This window comes from Corythoichthys intestinalis, chromosome 5 (genome assembly GCF_030265065.1).
Source record: "Corythoichthys intestinalis isolate RoL2023-P3 chromosome 5, ASM3026506v1, whole genome shotgun sequence".
Lineage (NCBI taxonomy): Eukaryota > Metazoa > Chordata > Actinopteri > Syngnathiformes > Syngnathidae > Corythoichthys > Corythoichthys intestinalis.
In genome coordinates, this window is record NC_080399.1 from 13,899,919 (window position 1) to 13,922,607 (window position 22,689).

Below are 22,689 nucleotides of genomic sequence, written 5' to 3' on the forward strand. Positions count from 1 at the left end.
TAGGGTGTTAAGAAAAAGATCAATTACTACATTTCTTCCCCGCATTGCTTCCCACGATATTTCTAATTGTTGAGAGAGGGATTGAAAGGCTTTAGCCATTTAAAAAAAGGCTCCAAAGACTGCCAAATTTCACTCTACTCATTTTACGCTGCCTTTTAGCTATATATATATTGGTAAAACAGCACCATTGTAGATTGAACGCGACAATGCGTGAGTGGGTCGTGCAGCGCATGCTTTAATAGCGTTAAATATTTTAAGGTGATTAATTAAAAAAAAAAAAAAATTACCGCCGTTAACGCGATAAATTTGATAGCCCTACTTCAAGCCAGAACTCAAGACTCTGGATGAGTGTAAGACATTTTGTCTGTAACGTTAAATACAATTAGAAAACTATTTAATTAAAAAAAAAATATATGTTAAAAATAGGCATGTCCGATATTTTTTTGCCGATTCCGATACTTTGAAAATGACGTGATCGGGATGCCGATCGATCGGAACATCTTTAGTTACATCTCCAAGTCAACAATTTACCCGTATTTTTCCATTGAGGAGCTCAATAAACAAGTAATCCTCCATTCCAGCAGCCAGGAGTAGTAGGCCACTTCTCCGACTTGTCTTCATCTGTAGTGTCACATGGAAGCTGGAGACATCTTGGAAGGTTTGGATACTGCAGTAACTGTCCCCAAAGTAGGATTCTGTAACGATAAAAATAGCCAGGTTTTATATAAAATACAAAAATGAACTGTGTCGAAGAAGACATCTTATTAATTATATAGTCCAGCGTTCTAGTCAATCAAAGAATGTTACAACATTTGAAATGAAAATACACTTGCAAATGTAGGGTTTTATGATTTTAGAAGTAAGACATGGAATGACTACTATTTATCTGAGAGCATTCTGTTCCAGAGGAACAAGGCCTTAAGTATTTTAACAGTAAGACATCAGTCATAACCCCTTCTGTGAACATGTCCTCAGACCTTAGATGATACATTTCCAATGGTATACAAATTCTGCTTCGGACTGTGCTCTTAACACTTTACAAACTGAAAAAAAAAAAAAAAGTCATTTTTTTCTTTTTACATGTTCTTTAATTCTCTTAACGACAGAAAATGACGACACACAATTCAGGAGCAAAAGAAAGTACCCAGTTTACATTAAGTGAGGAAAGAAAAGCGCAAAGCCGGCCAGGGACAGATGTCAGTCTCGATCAGCCTCGACATTAAAATTCTTACAGTTTATATTTGCCGTCTCCACAAACAGTGGAAAAAAACAGGCAGCCTTGTGCCGCCTGTATATAAGCGGATTTTAAGGGGGGGCCATGAGGGGCAGCCCCACCTTGGTGGGCGAAAAGTGTCATTGCATGTAAATGACTTTCCTATATATATAAAAGTTGTAAAGCAATAAAACTGCAACAAAAATGAATGAAATGAACAAAAAAAAAAAAATTTATAATGGGTCAAAATAATTTTTGAACAGATCATGTGACTAGCAACGTAGACTGTCATTTGCTTTGCATATAATCCCCCCCCCCCAAAAAAAAAAAAAAAAATTAGGGGAGGGCAATTTTATTTTCCAAATGATTTTTTTCTTTGATTGAAAATATAGATACAGTATATTTTTGATTGAACCAACTTTTTTGGGGATTAAATGATTTAGACACAAATGTCCTACCCATAAATGGCCCAAACAAAAAAGAATTGCTTCAATCAAAACTTTTTCAATGAGAAATTAAGTGTTCAAATGCAAAATTTTCAATCTCAAATATTTTTTCGCGTTCAAAAACTTTTTTCATGATTGAAATTCTTTTTTGTGATTGATTTTTCTTTTTGAAAATATATTTTTTTTGAAGCAATTTATTTTTTATTTTCTGATTGAATAATAGAGACAAAAATCACCTAGCCAAAATGTGGCCCAAACACAAACAAACATTACTTGAATCAAAAAAAAAAAAAAAAAACTTCAATCCCCCACCCAAAAAAAAAATCAAGGAAAAATAGCTTTCACATGCATTTTTTTTTTTTACTTTTTTGTTTTAAATTTATTTTTGCATTCAAACACTTTTTTTGTTTGTTTTGTTTTTGATTGAAGCAACTTTTTTTTTGGTTGAAAAAATATATCTTGATTGAAGCAACTTTTTTTTTTTTAATTGAAGCAACTTTTTTTTTTTTTGGACTGAATAATAAAGACACAAATTTACCTTCATATGGCTCCGCCCAGGGATACATCTTTTGACTAGGGTAACTACATTGGCACGACACCGGCCAGCGTACCATATTCAATGGATGACAAAAAAGTATTGCCTAAGCAGCCTTATTTAGAATTCCCCTCAAGAATGATGGGAAACAAAAAAAACACTCATTGTCAACTTATTATTATAAATATATTATAAAGTTTAATTTTATTGCTGACACTGCATTTCGGGGTCATCAACATGTTGTGCCCCCTCTGCTCCAAAAGTCAAACTCCGCTTATGCGCCCGTAGCTACACAAAACAATGGTAGCAAAAGTCCTTGTACGCAAGCGGTACTGTAGATAGACACACAGTTTCGAGAACAGAGTATGATTATGTGGAACGATATGAAATGAACAAATATGTTCATGTGAATCAATGAAAATAATATATCTACAAACCCTATATAGGGCAACTCAAGAACGAATAAAGGGATTATTCCAGGAAATGTTCGTAATATTAAATGGAAGAGGTGTTAAATTTTGGTCAAAGGTCACAGAGAATAAGAAGAATTTCTGGTTTCATAGTACTGTATTGGCCCAAATATAAGACAGTGTTTTTTGCTTTTAAATAAGACTGAAAAAGTGGGAGTCGTCTTGTATTCAGGGTCTAGACATTATACCCATTCACGATGCTAGATGGCGCCAGATATCTTGAAGCGAATGCTGAACTTGAGTAATGTTCTGTCATGAAAGATCTCAGCTACTCTCAAGTTTAACCAGTTTGCATTATTTTCTTGCAATGTTTTTCCTTATTCAGATTTGTTTCAAGACTACAGTTACAGTTAGTTTTATCACAATAGATTGGTTTATTTACATTTCAAAAACCAGAAGCCATTCATTTACGAATGTGATTGCACTTTAGTTTACATTAGGGCTGTCAAAATTATCGCGTTAACGGGCGGTAATTAATTTCTTAAAGTTAATCACGTTAAAATATTTGACACATTTAACGCCCATGCCCACGCTCAAACAGATTAAAATGACAGCAGTGTCATGTCCATTTGTTACTTGTGTTTTTGTTTTTGTTGTTTTGTCGCCCTCTGCTGGCGCTTGGGTGCGACTGATTTTATTTTACGGCAGGGAGCCCATGTGACGTCTCGCTCGGCGACGTCAACAATGGCGAGCTACTAGTTTATTTTTTGTTTGAAAATTTTACAAATTTTATTAAAAGAAAACATTAAGAGGGGTTTTAATATAAAATTTCTATAACTTGTACTAAAATTGATCTTTTAAGAACTGCAAGTCTTTCTATCCATGGATCGCTTTAACAGAATGGTAATAATGTTAATGCCATCTTGTTGATTTATTGTTATAATAAACAAATACAGTACTTATGTACAGGATGTTGAATGTATATATCTGTCTTGTGTCTTATCTTTCCATTCCAACAATAATTTACAGAAAAAATATTTTATCAATGGTTTGAATTGCGATTAATTACGAATAATTAATTTTTAAGCTGTGATTAACTCGATTAAAAATTTTAATCGTTTGACAGCCCTAGTTTACATATTTAAATGTTCAGATATTAAGACTTGAATGAGGCAAAATAACATGCTTTTTCTCTCAAATATATTGTTATAATTTGTTTCAGATGTACTGTAATTATTTTCTATATAAAAATTAATTTGGTGGTCAAAAAGTCTTTTTTCAAACTTGAGTCTTGAAAAAAAGGGGGTCGTCTTATAATCATGGCCGTCTTATATTCGAGCCAGTACGGATTTTAACTCATCGTCTGTCATTGACAAGCAGTGGGATCCAATTCATTTAACCTGTGAGGACAAGCTGTGATTGGTCATCTTTTCGTCCCATTGCTGGTGCTTGACGTCCAATCTGTTTTGACTGGGAGGGCTATCAGCAATTACTCGCTGACAACCTCTCCCAGTTAAAATGGATTGGCCGTCTAGCGCCGTCAATGACAGCCAATGATTTAAATTGGTACCCTATGAAGGCCTTAAGTAATTTACCAGTAAAACATAACATCCTCTGAGGAGATAGTCTGTCCTCAGACCTTAGTTGATACATTTCCAATAGCATACAAATTCTTCATCCAACTGTTTTCTAAAGGACCCTCTGCTAATGCAGGAAGCCATGGAGGAAGTCAATTATTTCCCATTGCACAGCCAAGATTGTGCTGGATAAATGCCAAACAAAACCATTTCCGCAACCCGGGTTTCCCCAGAACTTTTAAAAGATATATGGCTAAGCTCCCGATACGGAAGCTGTTTGGGACACATTGAAGAGGACTTGGAAATAATGACGCCATGGGAGAGATAAGTTTTCAACATTAATGACTTTCCCATGAGAATTTCCCTTAATATCAACAAATTTGTAGGCAATGTGCCATTCAGTGCGTTATTTAACTTACGGAATAAAAGCCTGAAAGCTTGATGAGGTCATAAAACAGACGAGGGAAAGACCAAGACGCTAAACATCCGCTCTCTATAAAAAACCTGCCATGTGGGAGAAGATAATTATACAAACGCCCGATTGTTGCTAGCTTTTGAAAGTAATTGATAACAATATTGTCTACACTACGTTGTCATTGTAGGTTCTCATCGTTACAGTGAACCTTCCCCGATCGGCAGAGCAAATATAAACCAGGACAATCATTTGCTGTCAGCAAGCACAGAAGCAAAAGCTTACGTCGTCACGCCCATGCTTGGGAGATTTGACTAAGAGGCATCTGGTTATGCTTCCAAGACTGTTGAGCACTCTCAACATTGAGCCAAAAACACACAGCGAGTCTCTCCATCATGCATTGTTGCACTGAAGTGAGCTCGAGTAGCCAAGGAAAATGAATGTTGTTGCCTCCCTAAAATAAATATCCGAGGCAACTCTTTTAAACGGCACCACATGTTGAACCACGCTCAATGGTTTATTGAGTAAACTTGGATAAACGTCTTCGATAATTGCTGTTGATTGCAGAGTTCTGTTATGTTTAGCGTGAACATTTGTTGCTTCTTGAGCTTCTCAACATGTCACTTTAGTCCAGCTTTTTGTTATAAGTGACATTCAACACACATTTGCTACTTAGTGATTTAAAGAATAAAACGCAAGTGGGTGGGAGTAGTAATATTCAAATCTATAACAATTTCAGACGTTTTTTTCCCCCTTCTTTTGCAGACAACACGTACTTTTTAAAAATAAACCAAGTAAGTTGGGTAGGGAATGTTCAGGGTACTGAGTGGGGACAACCTTGGATATCGGCCCTGGATAAGTTATTTTTGTTGAATCAAGTCTTGATTTGTATATATTTAAGTCAAATTAGCCATGCAAGAACAATTATGCTCTTTTACAAATAAACTTTCAATGCATGGATTCAACGACATGTATTTTATGAAAACATTATACAGGTAGTACCTAGATTACGACGTACCAAACTTAGGTCATTTCGACTTTACGACGCCGGAGTTTTGTCTCCAGTCTTCTTTTTAAAATTTTTTATTATTATTATTTTTTTGATAATGTTGACTTTTGTTTTGTGATGCTGCTTTTATTTTGGCGCAGGAAGCATAGAGCAGGTAGTACTTCCACATGCGAGAGCTAAGAGTGCATGTACACAATAAGAAGAATGTATTTGCACACATGAAGAGGAGCGGACGTGCACACACAAGAAGGAGCAGATTTGCTCCCAGGAAGAAAACGCGCAGCTGAATGAGAGAGAGATAGAAAAGATGAATGCGGCAAGCCTGCGCGCACATTTGTTGCTTGTGAAGCATTCAGAGGGGCAACACCTGTACAGTCCCTGACAAAAGTCTTGTCGCTTATCAATTTTGTAGAAACAATTGCTAATAACCTGACTTTTAATAAGTCAATTGGTTTCAGAAATGGCTCATATGAAAGCTAAGACCCTCCCAAATAATGTTGAATGTACAAAAGTATGTTTATTTCACTGAAAAAAGATTGATCAATTAATGAAGACATAAAGGTCAAATTTTGGCAAGACAAAAGTTTTGTCGCCTACAAAAATTGGTGTGAAAATTGAATAAAAAATGTGCTTCAAGTACAAAAATATGTTACATAACATAAGCAAATTAAGTAGTGGTGCTGTGAGATCCAAATTTAATATTTTGTATGACTTCGATGGGCTTTGGCAAGGATTCCTACAATTTATTGATAAAGTCATCAGGAACATCAAAGAAAGCACACTTGCATACCCCCCAGAGTTCATCAACACTCTTGGTTTTCATCTTCCATGCTTCCTCTTTCATCCTACCCCAGACATGCTCAATGATGTTCATGTCTGGTGGCCAGTCCTGGAGGATCATGATCTTCTTTGCCTTGAGGAACTTTGAGGTACAGATTGAAGTATGCGATGGAGCACTATCCTGCTGCAGAATTTGTCCCTTTTTATGGTTAGGAATGTAAGAGGCAGCTAAGATTTGTTGATATTTCAGACTATTTATCTCTATTTACATTTACAAAAATTACTGCTGACTACTGCTGACAACCGAAAAAAAAAATGTAAACAGTCAGGCAACTGTATGCAACAACAAAAACAATGTTTTGGTCATGATTTAGCTCTTTCAAGAAGCAGTATTTTCCCACTATTCTGGGTTTGAAGGATTCGTCCAGAGAAACCGCTCCATTGGCTGTTTGTAAAGCATAGTGAGGTTATACTGTAGTGTTCTAAAGAACACTTCTTGTGTTTCTATAAGCTGGGCCAGTGGGGGTGCTATTTTACCTTGCCATCTAGTTGCTGCGATAAAAACTAAGTTAAAATGTCATGTTTTGCACCTCACCCTGTATTGTGCGGGCTGTTTTGTTTTCCTTCAAAGGCGTTGAAATCCTGGTAAATTCCGTGATCGCGGATTTGCTGATTCCTGAGATGACTTATAATCACCCATTTTAGCGGAACAAAAACAACTTCTGTTCAAGTAAATCACCTCAACTAATTTTGACCTTAAACACTAAGATTCTAAATGATTTCACTCGAGCAATACATTTACTACTTTAGCCTGAGTGCAAAAACTGGGTGAATTTCAATCAATACCAGAGTTTAAGTTCCCAAAAGAATCTGCCAATGCCAAACCGCAAACATTACATGAAGGGGTTATCTGTATAGTAGCCATTTTGCAATTTCTGTATGCAGTGAGCCAGTAGTCCTATATGCCTGAGCCAATCATGCTATACATCCCGTAATTGATGCAAAGGCGCATAGACTTCATATGAATGACTTCTGCTAATTGCACAGAAGCCTCCAGGCAGAGACTGCAGAGTAGACGGGAAAGAATCTTTTCTTTTAGGCAATTGCATTAACAGAGAAAACCTCAATGAGCTCGGTGCTTCTTAAAGAGCTTCTGTCGGATTGTTTCGCCGAGTGCACGGATGAAACGCTGAAGCAGAGACCGATGCCAAGACAATTGCGCCCGGGGATTTTCTGTTTGAAATTCATCTTGCTTTTCTGCCGTCTTGAGGAAGAGGAGCACATTTTGTCGCGATTTGCACAGAAACGCTACTTTTTGCGGCGTATCTCAACCTGCAATTCATTAGTCTCTTCCAGCATTCAGGAGAAGCGTATTCTCCAAATGCTATCTGTGTGAATGACCAGCCTTGTTTCACGTTTAGGGCTTCTGTAAGTGATTTTCATGCCACTGCATTCAAAGAGTCGTATCCACATGATGAAAGGAAACACGAAAGCTTTTTTTTCTTGGGCAGCATCCCATCAAGATGTTGTCAAGCTCCACAGACTTGAGGCTATGGGGTTGATGGGATCATGCTGGAAATGGGTTTGCTGTCCATTGCAGGTGCTTCAGGGCATAAACTAGAGGTTTGAGCCACCTCGACAAGAAGTTTAACTGCAGGCTAATTTTCTCTCCAAACCACTTAACACTACTTAATTGAGGGTCAAGTACAATGTTGGTTTCAGGCCAGCGCAGATGGCGTTAATTTGATGCACTCGGAGGAAACGGAGTCTCCCTCGCTGTTTGCACGGACGTCCTAATGAATGACCCTTATTGTTTTACTTTCCTTCTACTCCATCACCACCTCCTCTTCCTCCATACTCTTTTGGTCTCTAGATGCATGTACGGAAAACTAATATGGACTGAGGGACCGCATGAGTGGGAAGACATTGAGCTAATTCACACTGCTGATTTTTGTTGGTGTTGGCAGATTTCAGCTGTTATGTTTTGCCGGGTTCCATATTTTCAATTTCAATTAACCCTCCATTATTCAGTAAAATTAACTCAAAATTTATAACTAGGGTTGTTCCGATCATGTTTTTTTTGCTCCCGATCCGATCGTTTTAGTTTGAGTATCTGCCGATCCCGATATTTCCCGATCCGATTGCTTTTTTTTTTGCTCCCGATTCAATTCCAATCATTCCCGATAATTTTTCCCGATCATATACATTTTGGCAATGCATCAAGAAAAAAATGAAGAAAACACGGACGAATATATACATTCAACATACAGTACATAAGTACTGTATTTGTTTATTATGACAATAAATCCTCAAGATGGCATTTACATTATTAACATTCTTTCTGTGAGAGGGATCCACGGATAGAAAGACGTTTAATTCTTAAAGGATAAATGTGACTTTGTATATTGTGACTAAATATTGCCATCTAGTGTATTTGTTGAGCTTTCAGTAAATGATACTGTAGCCATGTAACTGTTCTGCCCAAATGCATGATGGGAAGTTCAACCATGACTGTGCGCAGTGGTACCAATTGATATATCTTCTCTGCATTGGGAAATAACATAGGGTGTTAAGAAAAAGATCAATTACTACCTTTCTTCCCCACATTGCTTCCCACAATGTTTCTAATCGTAGGGAGAGGGATTGTAAAGCTTTAGCCAATTAAAAAAAGGCACCAAAGGCTGCCAAAATTCACTCTACTCATTTTACGCTGCCTTTAAGCTCTATATATAGGTAAAACGGCGCCATTATCGATTGAACGCGACAATGCGAGAGTGGGTCGTGCAGCACATGCGTTCATTGCGTTAAATATTTTAACGTGATAAATTTTTAAAAAACTTAAATACCGCCGTTAACGGGATAAATTTGATAACCCCACCTTAAGCCTAAACTAAAGACTCTGGATGAGTGTAACATATTAGAAATTAGAAAACGGTTTAATAAAAAAAAAAAAAAAAAAAAAAAAAATTAAAAGGCATGTCCGATATTTTTTTGCCGATTCCGATACTAAATGACGTGATCGGACATCTCTATTTATAACTACTTTGTCTCTTACCCTAGCAAAGATACTGTTGGTAGTTTGTATGTTCAGTGTATTGTGGTGTAAGACCCCATGTCTCATTCATAATTTTATGTATATATGTATTTAGTTCCCCCCCCCCTTTTTTAAAATTTATTTATTTATCATTTTTTTTTATAGACACTTAACTACAGATACAGATACTTTCATTTGGATGAGAAACCACTTGAAGCTAATCATCCAGCACTTCACGACGAGAACAACGATTTCGTTCCATTTGTGGAGAATGGGAGCGAAATTTTAGTGTTCACTATTGTTGTAGGCCAGCATTAAAAGTTGTACAAAAATATTCCTACATCTTTTGGATGTCTATAGCTCAGGGGTTTTCAACCCAGTCCTCAAGGCACACTGTGGGTCCTGGTTTTTGTTCCAGCCGATCCAGCAGAGACAGTTGAACCAATGAGGCTTCTGCTAAAACAAGCCACACCTGACTGCAATCAACTGATTGCACTTGTAAAACACCAGATTGGGGAAAAAGTGTTGTCATCTTGTTTGGTAAGAATGAAATCCTGCACCCACAGTGTGCCTTAGTGGAATAGGTTGGGAACCCCTGCTATAGCTGTCAATGGCACGCAATGCGTTAAAAACTATGAACAAAAAAAAAAAAAAAGCAACAACTTTAGAGTGTTACTTTGGGCCGTAACCAGTGTACAGGTAGTTCTCAGGTTACAAATGAGTTCCGTTCACTGGCGACGTAACCCGAATTTCCGCGTAAGTTCGAAATAACCCTTTAATCACCCCTAAATCTCAAAATACCTATCCAATACAAAAGTATTGTATTTTGTTTAATGATGGAGGATACACTGCCCTCTGGTGGCAGTAATGGGTCTGGCTGTACTGTCGTCTGACATGGATAAAGGACAGCGCTCTGGTTTGGACCACATAAGGCTGTAAGTTGTTTCAGCTAATACATGTTTGTGTATGCATTTGTAATTAAGTTAAGCGCTACAGTTGGTGGAGTTGTCTGTGAGTGATTTGCTATTAGAATTGTAAATACGTTAGCATTCATAGCATTTAAGTTAACAGACTTTTGTTAGGCAAATTAGGCTAATTTAATTAACTAAATTTACATGTTGATCAGACTAGATGGACGTTTGAACACCAGTTGTTTTGTGTTAAGTGTTTTATTGTTAAAATGCGTGTGGTTTTGTTTTAAGTTTTGTATTGTTAAAATGTGTGTGGTTTACATACATGCGTTACAGTTTTACACATTTTCAAAAGTGAAGGAAGTCAAAAGCTTAAAAAACAACAATTGCTTAATAAAGTGAAAAATAAGAAACTGTGAGCTACAATAAGGTACTGTTTACGCGTCAAAAAAAGAAAAAACGACCGGAGACAAAATGGCGGACGAGACTCCGGCGTTGTAAAGTCAAGTACGTCGTAACCTGGGGACTACTAATACTGTATGTCTGTTTTCTTTTATTTAGAATTACCGTATTTTCTGGACTATAAGTCTCACTTTTTTTCATAGTTTGGCTGGACCTGCGACTTATACTCAGCAACCTATATGTTGAAAACTACAGTATCCTCCAGGCGTGCCCTGTACTTTGAGTTGGTGCAGTTATTCAAAAGTGATGAAGATAAAGACTTGAAGGGTTTTTGTTGTGATTTGGAGTGAAATCGAGTTTGTTTTGTTTATTGTTATCTGAATAACTATTAATATTTTAACATATACCTATTTAGCTCTTCGTTCTCGGTTTTATTACTACTATAATGTGTGTTTGTCCTTGTTCTCTGATTAAATAAAATGACCTCCCCAAAATGCAACTTGTACAGGTACTTCCCGGGTTACAATAATCGGATAAGTAACATGAAAAATTAAAATACCTGAGCTGAGCCTCAAACGGCATAAAAAAATTAAATAAGGATCTATGTACAACAAAAGAACAATTGGCTAACTTAAATAGCAAAGGTCTGCCAGCTTAAATGCTATAAAACGTTAACTTTAAAATTTTTTTTTTTTTTTTACACTGCTCTTAACAAATGGTTCAGACACATATTCCAACAAAAAACGGCTAAATATATCCATAAACTAAATTACGAATACATTAAAAAAAACATTAGCGCAAACAAAAACTTACCTTATGTTGGTCTTAACATGGAGCAGCTGGATTCAGCCATGTGAAATGAGGCAATGTATCCACTCAAATTAATAAAACTGTTTGCAAACACTTTCAAAATTAACCATGACATCGCCACAATAATGAAACGAATACTCGAAGCAGCAAAATTTAATTTGAATCTTTTTTTTTTTTCTAATCGAATACTCGAGTTAATCGATTAATTGTTGCAGCACTACTCTTGAATAAAGCCCGAATAGTCATTGGATTTAACGGCATTAACACAACGTACTTCACAGAATCGTATTTTTTACTTTTATTAAGGTGACGTATAATATATGTTTTTGGATAGTTATTTTGAGATTTAGGGGGTATTTAGGGGTACTTAAAGGGTTAATTCCAATTTGGGCGAAAATTCGGGTTACGTCGCCAGCGTAGGAACGAAACTCGTTCGTGACATGGTACAAGTACATATTTTTTCCTCTTCGTTGCGCATTTTTTGACTGGTGTGACTCATGCTCAGGTGTGACTTATAGTCCGAATAATATGGGTGATTAATTTAGTTTTTAATAACATTGTATTCATTTATATTATTTATTTAGTTCTTTATAATATGTAAAAATATGATAACACTTGAAAATAAAAAAAATATATAATAATTTCAAATATTTAGTTTTTTTTTTTTTTTTATGACCAAAACTAGTCCTTGCCTTATAAAGCATTAAAGGTCTTAAATGTCAACTTTTGAATCGCGCTGTTCCTGAAAGAGTTAAATGAGTGCCCTTTAAGGGTCAACAATAGTTTCAGCAAACTAGGACTAAACTAAACCAGTACAAATTGAAAACTATCACCATTATCCCACTCAAAAACCTTAATGTTCACTGGCAAACGCTGCCTCAAAGGAAATATTGTAGCACTGAAAATGTTCTTAGGTTTTCAACCTAAAACACAAGCATTTTATTCAGTCCTTTGAAATATGAATTAAAAATGTTCTTCAGCGGCAAGCACAGCTTGTTCCTCCAGCTCAAATTTGCCATGGTAACAACGCCCGGGATCCAAACAAGCCACCCCCTCACGCTTAAGCCTATAAATAGTGGTTATGTTTCTCATTTGTTTCCTTTGCTTGGGCTGCGGCTAAGCTGGGAGGGCACAAGGGCTTCTGGGTAATTACACCAGGGATGGAGTATTATTAAGAAGAATGTAGATACACTTCTAGAGCTCCTAAGGAATGGAATACTCAATCGTTAACATGATTTGCAAACTCGTATGAGGGGCTATCGTTTATTTGCCCCTAGATGGTTTGTAGACTCCAGCATGCTGCAATCGATCTAAGGGAAGTCTGTAAATATTTCAAGTCATCTGTAATGTGAGGATTTGCAGAATCACTCTTAGTTTAGCTTTTATTGAACACAGTCCAAGATAATCTGTTCTATGTTGCTTTTTGATTCTCAAGTCGTTCTCATTTAAAAACTAAAATTCCCCATTGGAAAGCATGATTAAGCACCACTTTAACATTCATGCCTGTATACTGAGATGTTCACTACTGTATAATTGAGCTCATAGGCGGAGTTTGACTTTTGGGGCAGGCGGGGGAACAACATGTTGATGACCCCAAAACGCAGTGTCAGCAATAAAATTAACTTACAAGAGTATTTATAATAATAATGAGTTGAAAATGAAAATTTTTTTGTTTCCCATCATTCATGAGGGGAATTCTAAATCAGTCTGCTTAGGACAGCTATACTTTTCGCCAAGATCGTCATCCATTGAATATGGTACGCTCGCCGGTGTCGTGCCAATGTAGTTACCCCAGTCAAAAATTGTATCCCCTGGGCGGAGCCATATGGAGGTAGATTTGTGTCTTCATTATTCGATCCCCAAAAAAAAGTTGCTTCAATCAAAATATACATTTTCAATAAAAAAAAGTCACTTCAATAAAAAAAATATGTGTTTGAATGCAAAAATACATTTGAAACGCAAATAAATGCGTTTGAAAACTATTTTTCTTTGAATTTTTTTTTTTATTGAAGTCAATTGTTTTTGGTTGAAGCAACTTTTTTGATTGAAGTAATGTTTTTTTGCATTTGGGCCACATTTTGGCTGGGACATTTGTGTCTTTATTATTCAATCAAAAAATAAGTTGCTTCAAACAAAAAAATATATTTTCAAAAGAATAATCACTTCAATCAATGTAAGAAAAATTGAAATCATAGAAAAAAAGTTTTTAATTTTTCATTTAAAAAGTTTTCTTTGATTTTAGCAATCTTTTTTGTGTGTGACATTTGTGTCTAAATCATTCAATCCCCAAAAAGTTGCTTCAATTAAAAAAAAAAAAAAAAATTTCAAACATGAAAAATAAAATTGCCCTCCCCTTTTTTTTTTATTTATTTTTTATTTTTTTGGAAAATAATATGCAAAGCAAATGACCATCTAAGGTGCTCGTCACATGATCTGTTCGAAAAATCATTTTGACCCATTATAAAAATATCTTTTTTTTGTTCATTTCATTCATGTTTGTTGTTTATTTTATTGCTTTACAACTTTTATATACATATGAAAGTCAATTACAATGCAATGACACGTTTCGGCCACGGGGGGGTGGGTGGGCCCCCCCTGCCCTCCCTTAAACTCCACTTATGTTTGAGCTAAAAGGGAAGCTGCTTCACCATTGTCAGCTAACTTTTTTCATCCTCGTCATTAGCTAGTGATTTTGCATCTAATTGGTGAAATCAATTTAAGTATGCAATGGATGTTTAATTAATTGTGTTGCTCATGTTTTGCTGAGCAGGCAGATACTTTCCAATGCCTTGAATGCAAGTAAATTGTTGGCATATGCTAGTAGTTTGCATGTTTGAGGGAAAAAATTCATTTGGTCACACTTTTACGGCTGCATGTTTTTAACACTCCCTCTAATGCAGTCTTTTCACCACTCTGGTCACTTTCTCCACATCCACACTCTAGTGGTGTAGAAAAAGCTTTGCCTTACTATTATAAACATCCAACAAGGGCAAGGGAGGGACAGGCGTGTGGTTTTCTTGCTGCCGCTAAGCAAGCAGGCCACGTGTAGCTGAGGAGCACTTTGCTCATCGGACTGCCCACTTTGGGCATCTCTGAGGAACAACCTATGGCTGAAATTCATTATTTCCTGGGTTGAGACATAGAGATAATGAGCAAAATGGAAGGTGTCAGTTCCCTCTGAGGTTGAGTGCGCTATTACCTCTACCCATCCGCATTAGCATCAAAGAAACCCTAGGGTTGGGAAAACTATGAGTACAAAAACAAACATGTTGGAAAATTACTATTATTATTATTATTATTTTTTTTTTTTTTACAAAACATTGCTTTCAGTGTTTTTCATCAATGATGATGACAACAACAAAAAATTTTTTTTCATGACGATGGAGATACAATAACGAGCTAAAAACGTGTTTTGAGAAACTAAAAAATAACGAGACGAATGCCAGTTTTCATCTGACGAGACGAGAACCAGACGAAAAAGCGCAACAGTTTCCGTCTCATGTTCACAATGAATTTTATGTGTAGTTAGCCTGCATCATAGCAGTGTCTGGTTGTGTCACTCGTGACATGCTGCGCCCCTCACCCCTTCCCAACTCACCAGTTTGTCGTCTCCAGTCTCCATACAGGCTTGTACCCACGGTAAGATTTATTTTCATGGCCAGAGAGAATATGCTTTAGCCTTTAAAGGTATGTGCTGAGTGATCATCAAACACTAAACGTCACTTGTAGCCAAGAGTGTGACAATATCTCGATACAGCGATATATCGCGATATTTTGCAACCCAATCGGTTATCGATAGGCTCCCGCCAAGTATCTATACCTTTATTTAACATATTGGCCATACAATGGAGTATGGATGCTGTAAACTGCTCAATGTTTGTTGAGCAATTCATTGGCGGTCCACTAGGGGCGCTCGGGAGTGGCGGTGAGGGTAAAGTGCGCACAAGTTGTCTAGAGAAGAAGAGAGGAAGCTCCAAGTGGGTCGAAAAAATTAAAAAGCTCCGTGAGAACGGTGGAGGAAAAAATGAGAAAAATATTGCTACAAATCACACATGGGGACACACTTTAGATTTTACACCAACAAGAAAGGAAGTAAGGTGAACAAGGACTTGCTGTATGCAAGAGTTGTCTGACAAAAATAAGGTTCACTGGGAGCTGATGACGAAGTGCACACCGGATTTCTTCACTGCTTCGCTTTCATCACTTGAGGTAAGACAAGTTTTGCAATTAATTGATTTTTAATTTACATGTATTATTTTGATGACATTTGGTGTTGAATGATATAAAATAAACCGGGACCCTAAACTGGATGAAAATGAATATTGAACAAGCCCACATGAATTTACCGATTTATTTGATATAATTTGAGAACCCCTTTCCATCTAGTTTACTACACAAACTGTTATTACTGCCATTTTGATACAATAAGCTATAAAAATGGTTTGAATAGGTTCCAAGATATATAAAGTGATGTGCATGATAATTAATGTAGCCTACATATTAAAAATAGGTAATTATTGCATTGTTAATTTCTATACATTCAATTCATATTTTTTTTAAATTCAATTCTTCCAACACACACACAAAAAAATCAGGATTTCAACTCAAAAGCTATGAAGTAGCTAACATTTTTTGTTTTATTTTGTTGTTTTTAAGGTGAGGAAGACTGTGACTGACCAAGTCTGACATCTCAAATGCTGAAGCAGATAGTGGAAGTGCTCAAACCAACGCTTTTGGCAACGAAGGTCATATATAAAGAAAAGACCCACCAATTTTATCATTGCCCCACTCCAAGCTCAACTGCTTACTGACACCTACAGCACTTTTTTTTTTTTTTTAAGATTTAAAACTTTAAAGAAATTAAGGGTGCCATTCATCATGATCTCTCCAAGAGATATCAGTGGTTGTGGTTTGTTTCCTCTATATGTGCAGGTACACAATTTGCAGTAGATTTATATTTTACAGCAATGTTACACAGAGAAGGTGTCACTGTTTAATAAATGACTTAAACAGTATTTTTTCTATTATAACAAAACTTTTTTTTTCGTATCAACAGTTCTATCGTAGAATATCATGTATCAAATTTCTGACCAATATATCGATAATCGCTGTATCGTGATATCGTGAGATAATCGTTATCGTGAGACTTGTATCGCGAATTGTATCGTATCGTGAGGTGCCCTGAGGTTCCCACTCCTACTCGTAGCGTTAGCATAGCGTTCGCGTTCACGTTAGCATTAGGCTAATGCTGACGGCGAGAGTCCTCTTAAACTCACGGATAACTTCTTTTTTACTTCTTGGGACCAGGTGGGTATAATTAATTGAAAATAATGTACTGTTTTCCTGCTGAGTCTGTAGTATCACCACGCTACAACATGTGCTCGTCTGTCAATGTTCATTTGAAATAGTTGGAAACCTTTATTTATTTATTTTTGGAGTCATTTCTTAAAATTTTACAGACGAAACCTTTTTTAGTAAACATCGACTAAAACTAGACGAAATTAGTCTTGAGTTTTCTTAAAGACTAAGATGAAAACAAAAACAACACTGCTTTCAAGCTCAAATGATCAATGGTTCTCAAAATCTGGTGCGTGGGCTTCTCATCAGTTATTCCTAGACCCATAAGAATGAAATGTGATTGGTAAATTCTAGGGATGTATACATATTGTGCCTGTGAACCCGATTAATATTTTGGTAACACTTTACAATAAGGGTCCCTTAATTAACATTAATTAATGCATTTTTAGACAATAACTAATGTTTAAGTAACATTACAATGATTAATATAATTGCTTATCTAACATTTATTAATATATTGATAACATGAGTTAAAGTATTAGTTAATGCATAAGTTAATGCATAACCAGACAGTAACTAATGGTTAGAAAAATAAAAAAATATACTGTATATAAGCCTATATAGGGTTAGGGTTTAGGGTTAGGATTTGTTAACTTAAGCATTTATAATTTCTTAGTAAAGGGACACATGTGCTACACCTTACAATAAGGGTCCAATAAACATTCAGTAATGGTTAATCAAGGTTAAGTAATACTTATCAGGTACGTTCACGTGAAATAATACCATAGTTAAGGTTAGGCTAGCAGCACCCAAGGACTCACAGAGCAATGTTTCTCATTTTAAAATAACATAATCACTTACTAGTACCAGTATACATTAACAACTATTTATTAATGCACTAATGTATATGTGAATTAATGTTAAGTAATGTATTATATATATTATATATTATAGCCTAACTTTAAGTATGGTATTGTTTCTCATGGTAGTACCTCATAAGTATTACTTAACCTTGATTAACCATTACTGAATGTTTTTTGGACCCTTATTGTAAAGTGTAGCACATGTGCCCCTTAACTAAGAAATTATAAATGCTTAAGTCCCCCCCCCCTTAACCTTTATTAACCATTACTGAATGCTTTTTGGACCGTTACTGTAAAGTGTAGCACATGTGTCCCATATGAATTATTATCATGTTACTTAAACATGAGTTATTGTCTAAAAATGCATTAACTAATGTTAATTAAGGGACCTTTATTGTAAAGTGTTACCAATATTTTTTTGTCTCAGGGATGCTTAAACAATAAATAATTGCGGACTTATTGTTGCCTGTGGTTTCCTAATTTACACTTGCGGGCACTTGTGGCCAATTGAGCCGTTTTTTCATGGGAGGAACCTTCAAAAAATATACGGCTTCTCATTGGACAATGGCTATTCTTGTCACACTATACATCGACCAGTCCACATTAAGCCACACTATTCATCAAAGGGAAGCACCAAAACATTGTTTCCCATCAAAAAATCTTTGCTCCTCTGTTAATGAGGAAATAAAGTGTATTCCCCCCCAAAAAGAAAGAAGGAAATTTAGCTATCTACAAGAACGGCTTTGCACTTATTCACTATGCTATTTATTCAAGTAGATCAGGGGTGTCCAAACTTTTTGCAAAGGGGGCCAGATTTGGTGTGGTAAAAATGTGGGGGGCCGACCTTGGCTGATGTCCTTTACGTAGAACAATATATTTAAGCAAATTCTAGCAAGCCATTATGTGTATCACATTTGCTTTATTATTATTTTTATAATTGATAATTTCAACAATCTCGGAACTAGCATTTGTGGCGTTGTCTTTCTCGGGCTCTTGCGAAATACTGCTGCTGTAAAATTAAACTAGCTTCAAGTTGCTTCAATTCTCGCTACGTATCTTCCCTGTAATCTTGTCGTACGTGTCAGCGTGTCTTGTCTGGTAACATCGCCTCACATTGAACTTTTTAATAACAGCGACTGTCTCTTTGCAAATGAGGCAGACACAGTTGTTGCATATTTTAGTGACGAAATAGTCAAATTTCCACCTATCCTTGAAGCGTTGGCGTCGCAGTCAACTTTCTTTTTGTTGATTGCCGCCATTTTAGAAAATTGGGAGTAAAAGGTCACACAGGGTAATGTCGCTTAGAGTGCTGCTGCCTTTTGGTGGGTAAATGAGGAGCAGCATTTAGTGTGTAAGCTACTTCATATGCTGGTAGCAGTACTGCTGACCAATTTTTTATTTTTTTTTTATTCAAAAAATCTTTTAGTGCCGTTCTTTCGTCCTCTTTCAATGAGGAAATGAGGTCAATTTCTGAAGTTTTGTCTAAAATACACTTATCTACAAGAACTGCCTTGCACTTCACCATTGGGTCCGGCCTCTTTCTCCTGATTGGCTCGATCATCAGCGAAGTGGTTAGACTGTTGAGATTGGTAAGAATGTAATTTATGATATATGAATTCATCAGGCAGGACCGTCTTGCTTACAAGGCTACTTTGAGGTGATTCTTTCTGTAAAATTTTCATAACCATGGTATTAGTGCAAATGTCTTTAATGTTTTGGCAGATGAGTGATGAGCAGTGATGATCAGCAAGTGTTGTTTTCGTTCAACGTGTTCGTTGGAAAGTACTAGCCACTCCACAGCATAGAGCAAAGCCACAACTCTCCATTCCTTGACAGCACTACTTAATATGGACCCCTTCTTACCGTCGACAACTTTTCACAAGTCACCGGGGATGCACTTTTACAGGCTTCGCGGAGCCATTTCTCACAGCTCCCTGAAAGCCAACTCAGCATCACCTTTTCACGTCCCTGATCCACCTCTGTGAGGTTGTGAGACACCGCCGGGAGGACTGGGGAGGTCCTATCTGAAAAGAACCGGCTCATGGCGACACAGCGGGGGATCTATAGTTAAAATTCCAAGGTTCTCTGTCTTTTAAAAACCCAAAGTGACAAGAGGGGCACGGTGGCGAAACCAAAAATTATGACTGCTCAAATTGAATGGAGAGATTCAGAGAATGAATGTGTGAAATAGAGAGATAAAGTATGCAAAGAGCATTGTGAAAGAATCCCTCTTGTTTGGCTTTGTGCTCTCTTGGAAGGCACTCTTTCTAGAGAAGTAAAGAAAAAAAACTTTGTTTGAAGAGTTATAATACGGGAGGGGATTTTTCTTTGTTATCGCCTTGATTTATTGAATATTATACAGTGGAATCTCTTAAAGTTGTTGTGATGGTTGTGGGCAAAAAAAGAAGATTCAGGTCCAAATCGCTGTTGCAACAACTGCAGTATGTGTGGAATTTCTCAAATAGGACCCCCCCCCCCCCCACACACACACCTTCTAAAAACATGTAAACTAAGGGCACTTTCACATTAGACGAAAAGGACCACGGTCCGGTTGGAAAGCTACCTAACAACAACACTTGCAAATGACTTGTTGAAAAGGTTTAGTATTCACACTGCGCCAACTGTGAGCGTAGTGCTGTGACGTTGCACGTAATGAAGCATAAATTAAGTCACCGTTTGGACCTTCCTGACTTGATGTCGAGCAAACTGGAGTATATAAAAATACATAACAGAAAATTAAACCAAGAAAAGGAACCTTGTGGTACCCCAAGTCACACAGGCATACAATCGCTTTCATTTTTGTGACTTTTTTGGACTATCAAATTGTCGCCACTTGCAGGAGAGCGATACTCACAAAACGGCCGCCCCGAGAGGCTACGCCTGTGTTGGCCACTGCCCACCAAGAACCACGAATTTTTTTCTGACCAGAGTTTGTTTGTTTGGTCCGAACTAGAGTTCACTTTTACAAAATAAAGCGGACTATCTGAGGAAAAGAACTCTGGTCCATTTAAAAAGGACCAAACAGTGCTAGTGTGAAAGCGCCATAAGTTGATTGGAGACCCTCCATAGGAGGGAGTATGAGTTGGAAATATTGTTTCTTGTATATTGTATATCCTGCTATTTATTGTACATCAGTCGAGGTCAGGGGTCGGGGACCTTTTAGACAGACAGACATCAAATTGGTGTGCATGGCTGTCACCCCAAGAGGAAGTCTCATCTGAAGACGGTACACAAGAAAGCCCGCAAACAGTTTGCTGAAGACATGTCAACAAAGCACATGTATTACTGGAACCATGTCCTATGATCTGATGAGAGTGGCTTTGGAGCCTTTTTATAGTTGGCTAAAGCCTTAAAATCCCTCTCTCCACAATTAGAAATATCGTGGGAAGCAATGTGGGGAAATAAGGTAGTAGTTGATCTTTTTTTTAACACCCTATGTTATTTCGCAACACAGAGAAGATATATCAATTGGTGCCCCTACGCACAGTCATGGTTGCACTTCCCATCATGCATTTGGCCAGAACAGTTAAATGGCTACTGAAAGCTCAACAAATACACTAGATGGCAATATTTAGTCACAATATGCAAAGTCACATTTATCCTTTAAGAATGACAAGTCTTTCTATCCGTGGATCCCTCTCATTGAAAGAATGTTAATATTGTAAATGCCATCTTGAGGATTTATTGTCATAATAAACAAATACAGTACTTATGTACTGTATGTTGAATGTATATGTTCCTCTGAGTTTTATTCATTTTTTTCTTAATGCATTGCCAAAATGTATATGATTGGGAAAAATGATCAGGAATGATTGGAATTGAATCGGGAGCAAAAAAAAGCAATCGGATCGGGAAATATCGGGATTGGCAGATACTCAAACTAAAACGATCGGGATCGGATTGGGAGCAAAAAAACATCATCGGAACAACCCTAATTGTATGTATTGTAAAGAATCCATATATTACTATATTTCTCCATACAGGTAAAGATATACGTATATACTGTAAAAAGCCATGAAAATGAACACTGAACCATTGATTTCTCTGACAAACCTCTGACATAGCAGGGAAACTCACGCATTGCTAAACCCAAACAAATGGAAACTCTTTACATGAATGCTACTCACTTGGAAAGAAAACGTAATGTTTAATAAACTTCATTACTGAGCCAGTGAAAATACTTCCACTTGAGATCCATGTTCACATTGTGAAGCTTCAACAAAGAAATAGTATTCTTGTGCAGAAGTTCACGCAATGGGACATTCTCAAAAGTCCAAATATGGCACGCAGACCAACCTGCAGGCTGTTGGCTCATCATCCGCACCACTAAAAAGACTTATGAGTGCGCGCCGATGATCTCACTCGGCATAACAACATTGTAAAACAAACACAAGCGTGAACAGAAGCATTGTGGCCAGTCGAGGCTCTGCTTAACTTTATGACTTACCGGGACACAAAGTGGGCCTGTGTGCGCTGCAGAAGCGGTCAAAACCGCCAAGATCCCTCTTGGGTGGGTCTCATTATAATAATCAACATATATCCCCCTCCTCCCTTGGAATATTGTGTAAGGAACACTTTGGCGTGTTGACTCTAGTTTACATAGCTGAACCACACCACTTTAATCTGGGAATTGAAATACTGAGGTGTTTATCAATTGAACATCAGGCCATTTTAGCACCCAAGTGAAATCCAAGATGAATTTCTACAGTGTGAAAAATGGTTGGAGGTGAATGTGCGAAGCCTGAAGGGAAACGACATTAGATTCCGTTAGAGATGGAAGGCACGTCTTGAATATTAGGCTTCTGCCGCCATAAATTTCTTACCTCAAGTGTACCCCTTCCACCTTGACAGAGCCTTATAAATCTAATTAAGTCATTAAAGGATTTTCATTATCCTACAAGGGCTTAAAAAAGTTGAAAGAACAAACCATATTGGCCAGACAGCTCTCATTTTATTCCTGAGCTAATAGTTGGTGGGATGAAATGAGGC

At 36.9% G+C, this 22,689-nt stretch overlaps 1 protein-coding gene across 1 annotated transcript in view; it reads right to left on the minus strand.

Annotated features, from left to right (window-relative positions):
- cspg4 (chondroitin sulfate proteoglycan 4) overlaps positions 1 to 22,689 on the minus strand; it is a 157,623-nt gene that overhangs the window by 47,889 nt on the left and 87,045 nt on the right. The window contains exon 2 of the mRNA XM_057837467.1: positions 532 to 695. Within this exon, the coding sequence (XP_057693450.1) occupies positions 532 to 695 (164 nt within the window). The remainder of the gene's footprint in view (positions 1 to 531; positions 696 to 22,689) is intronic.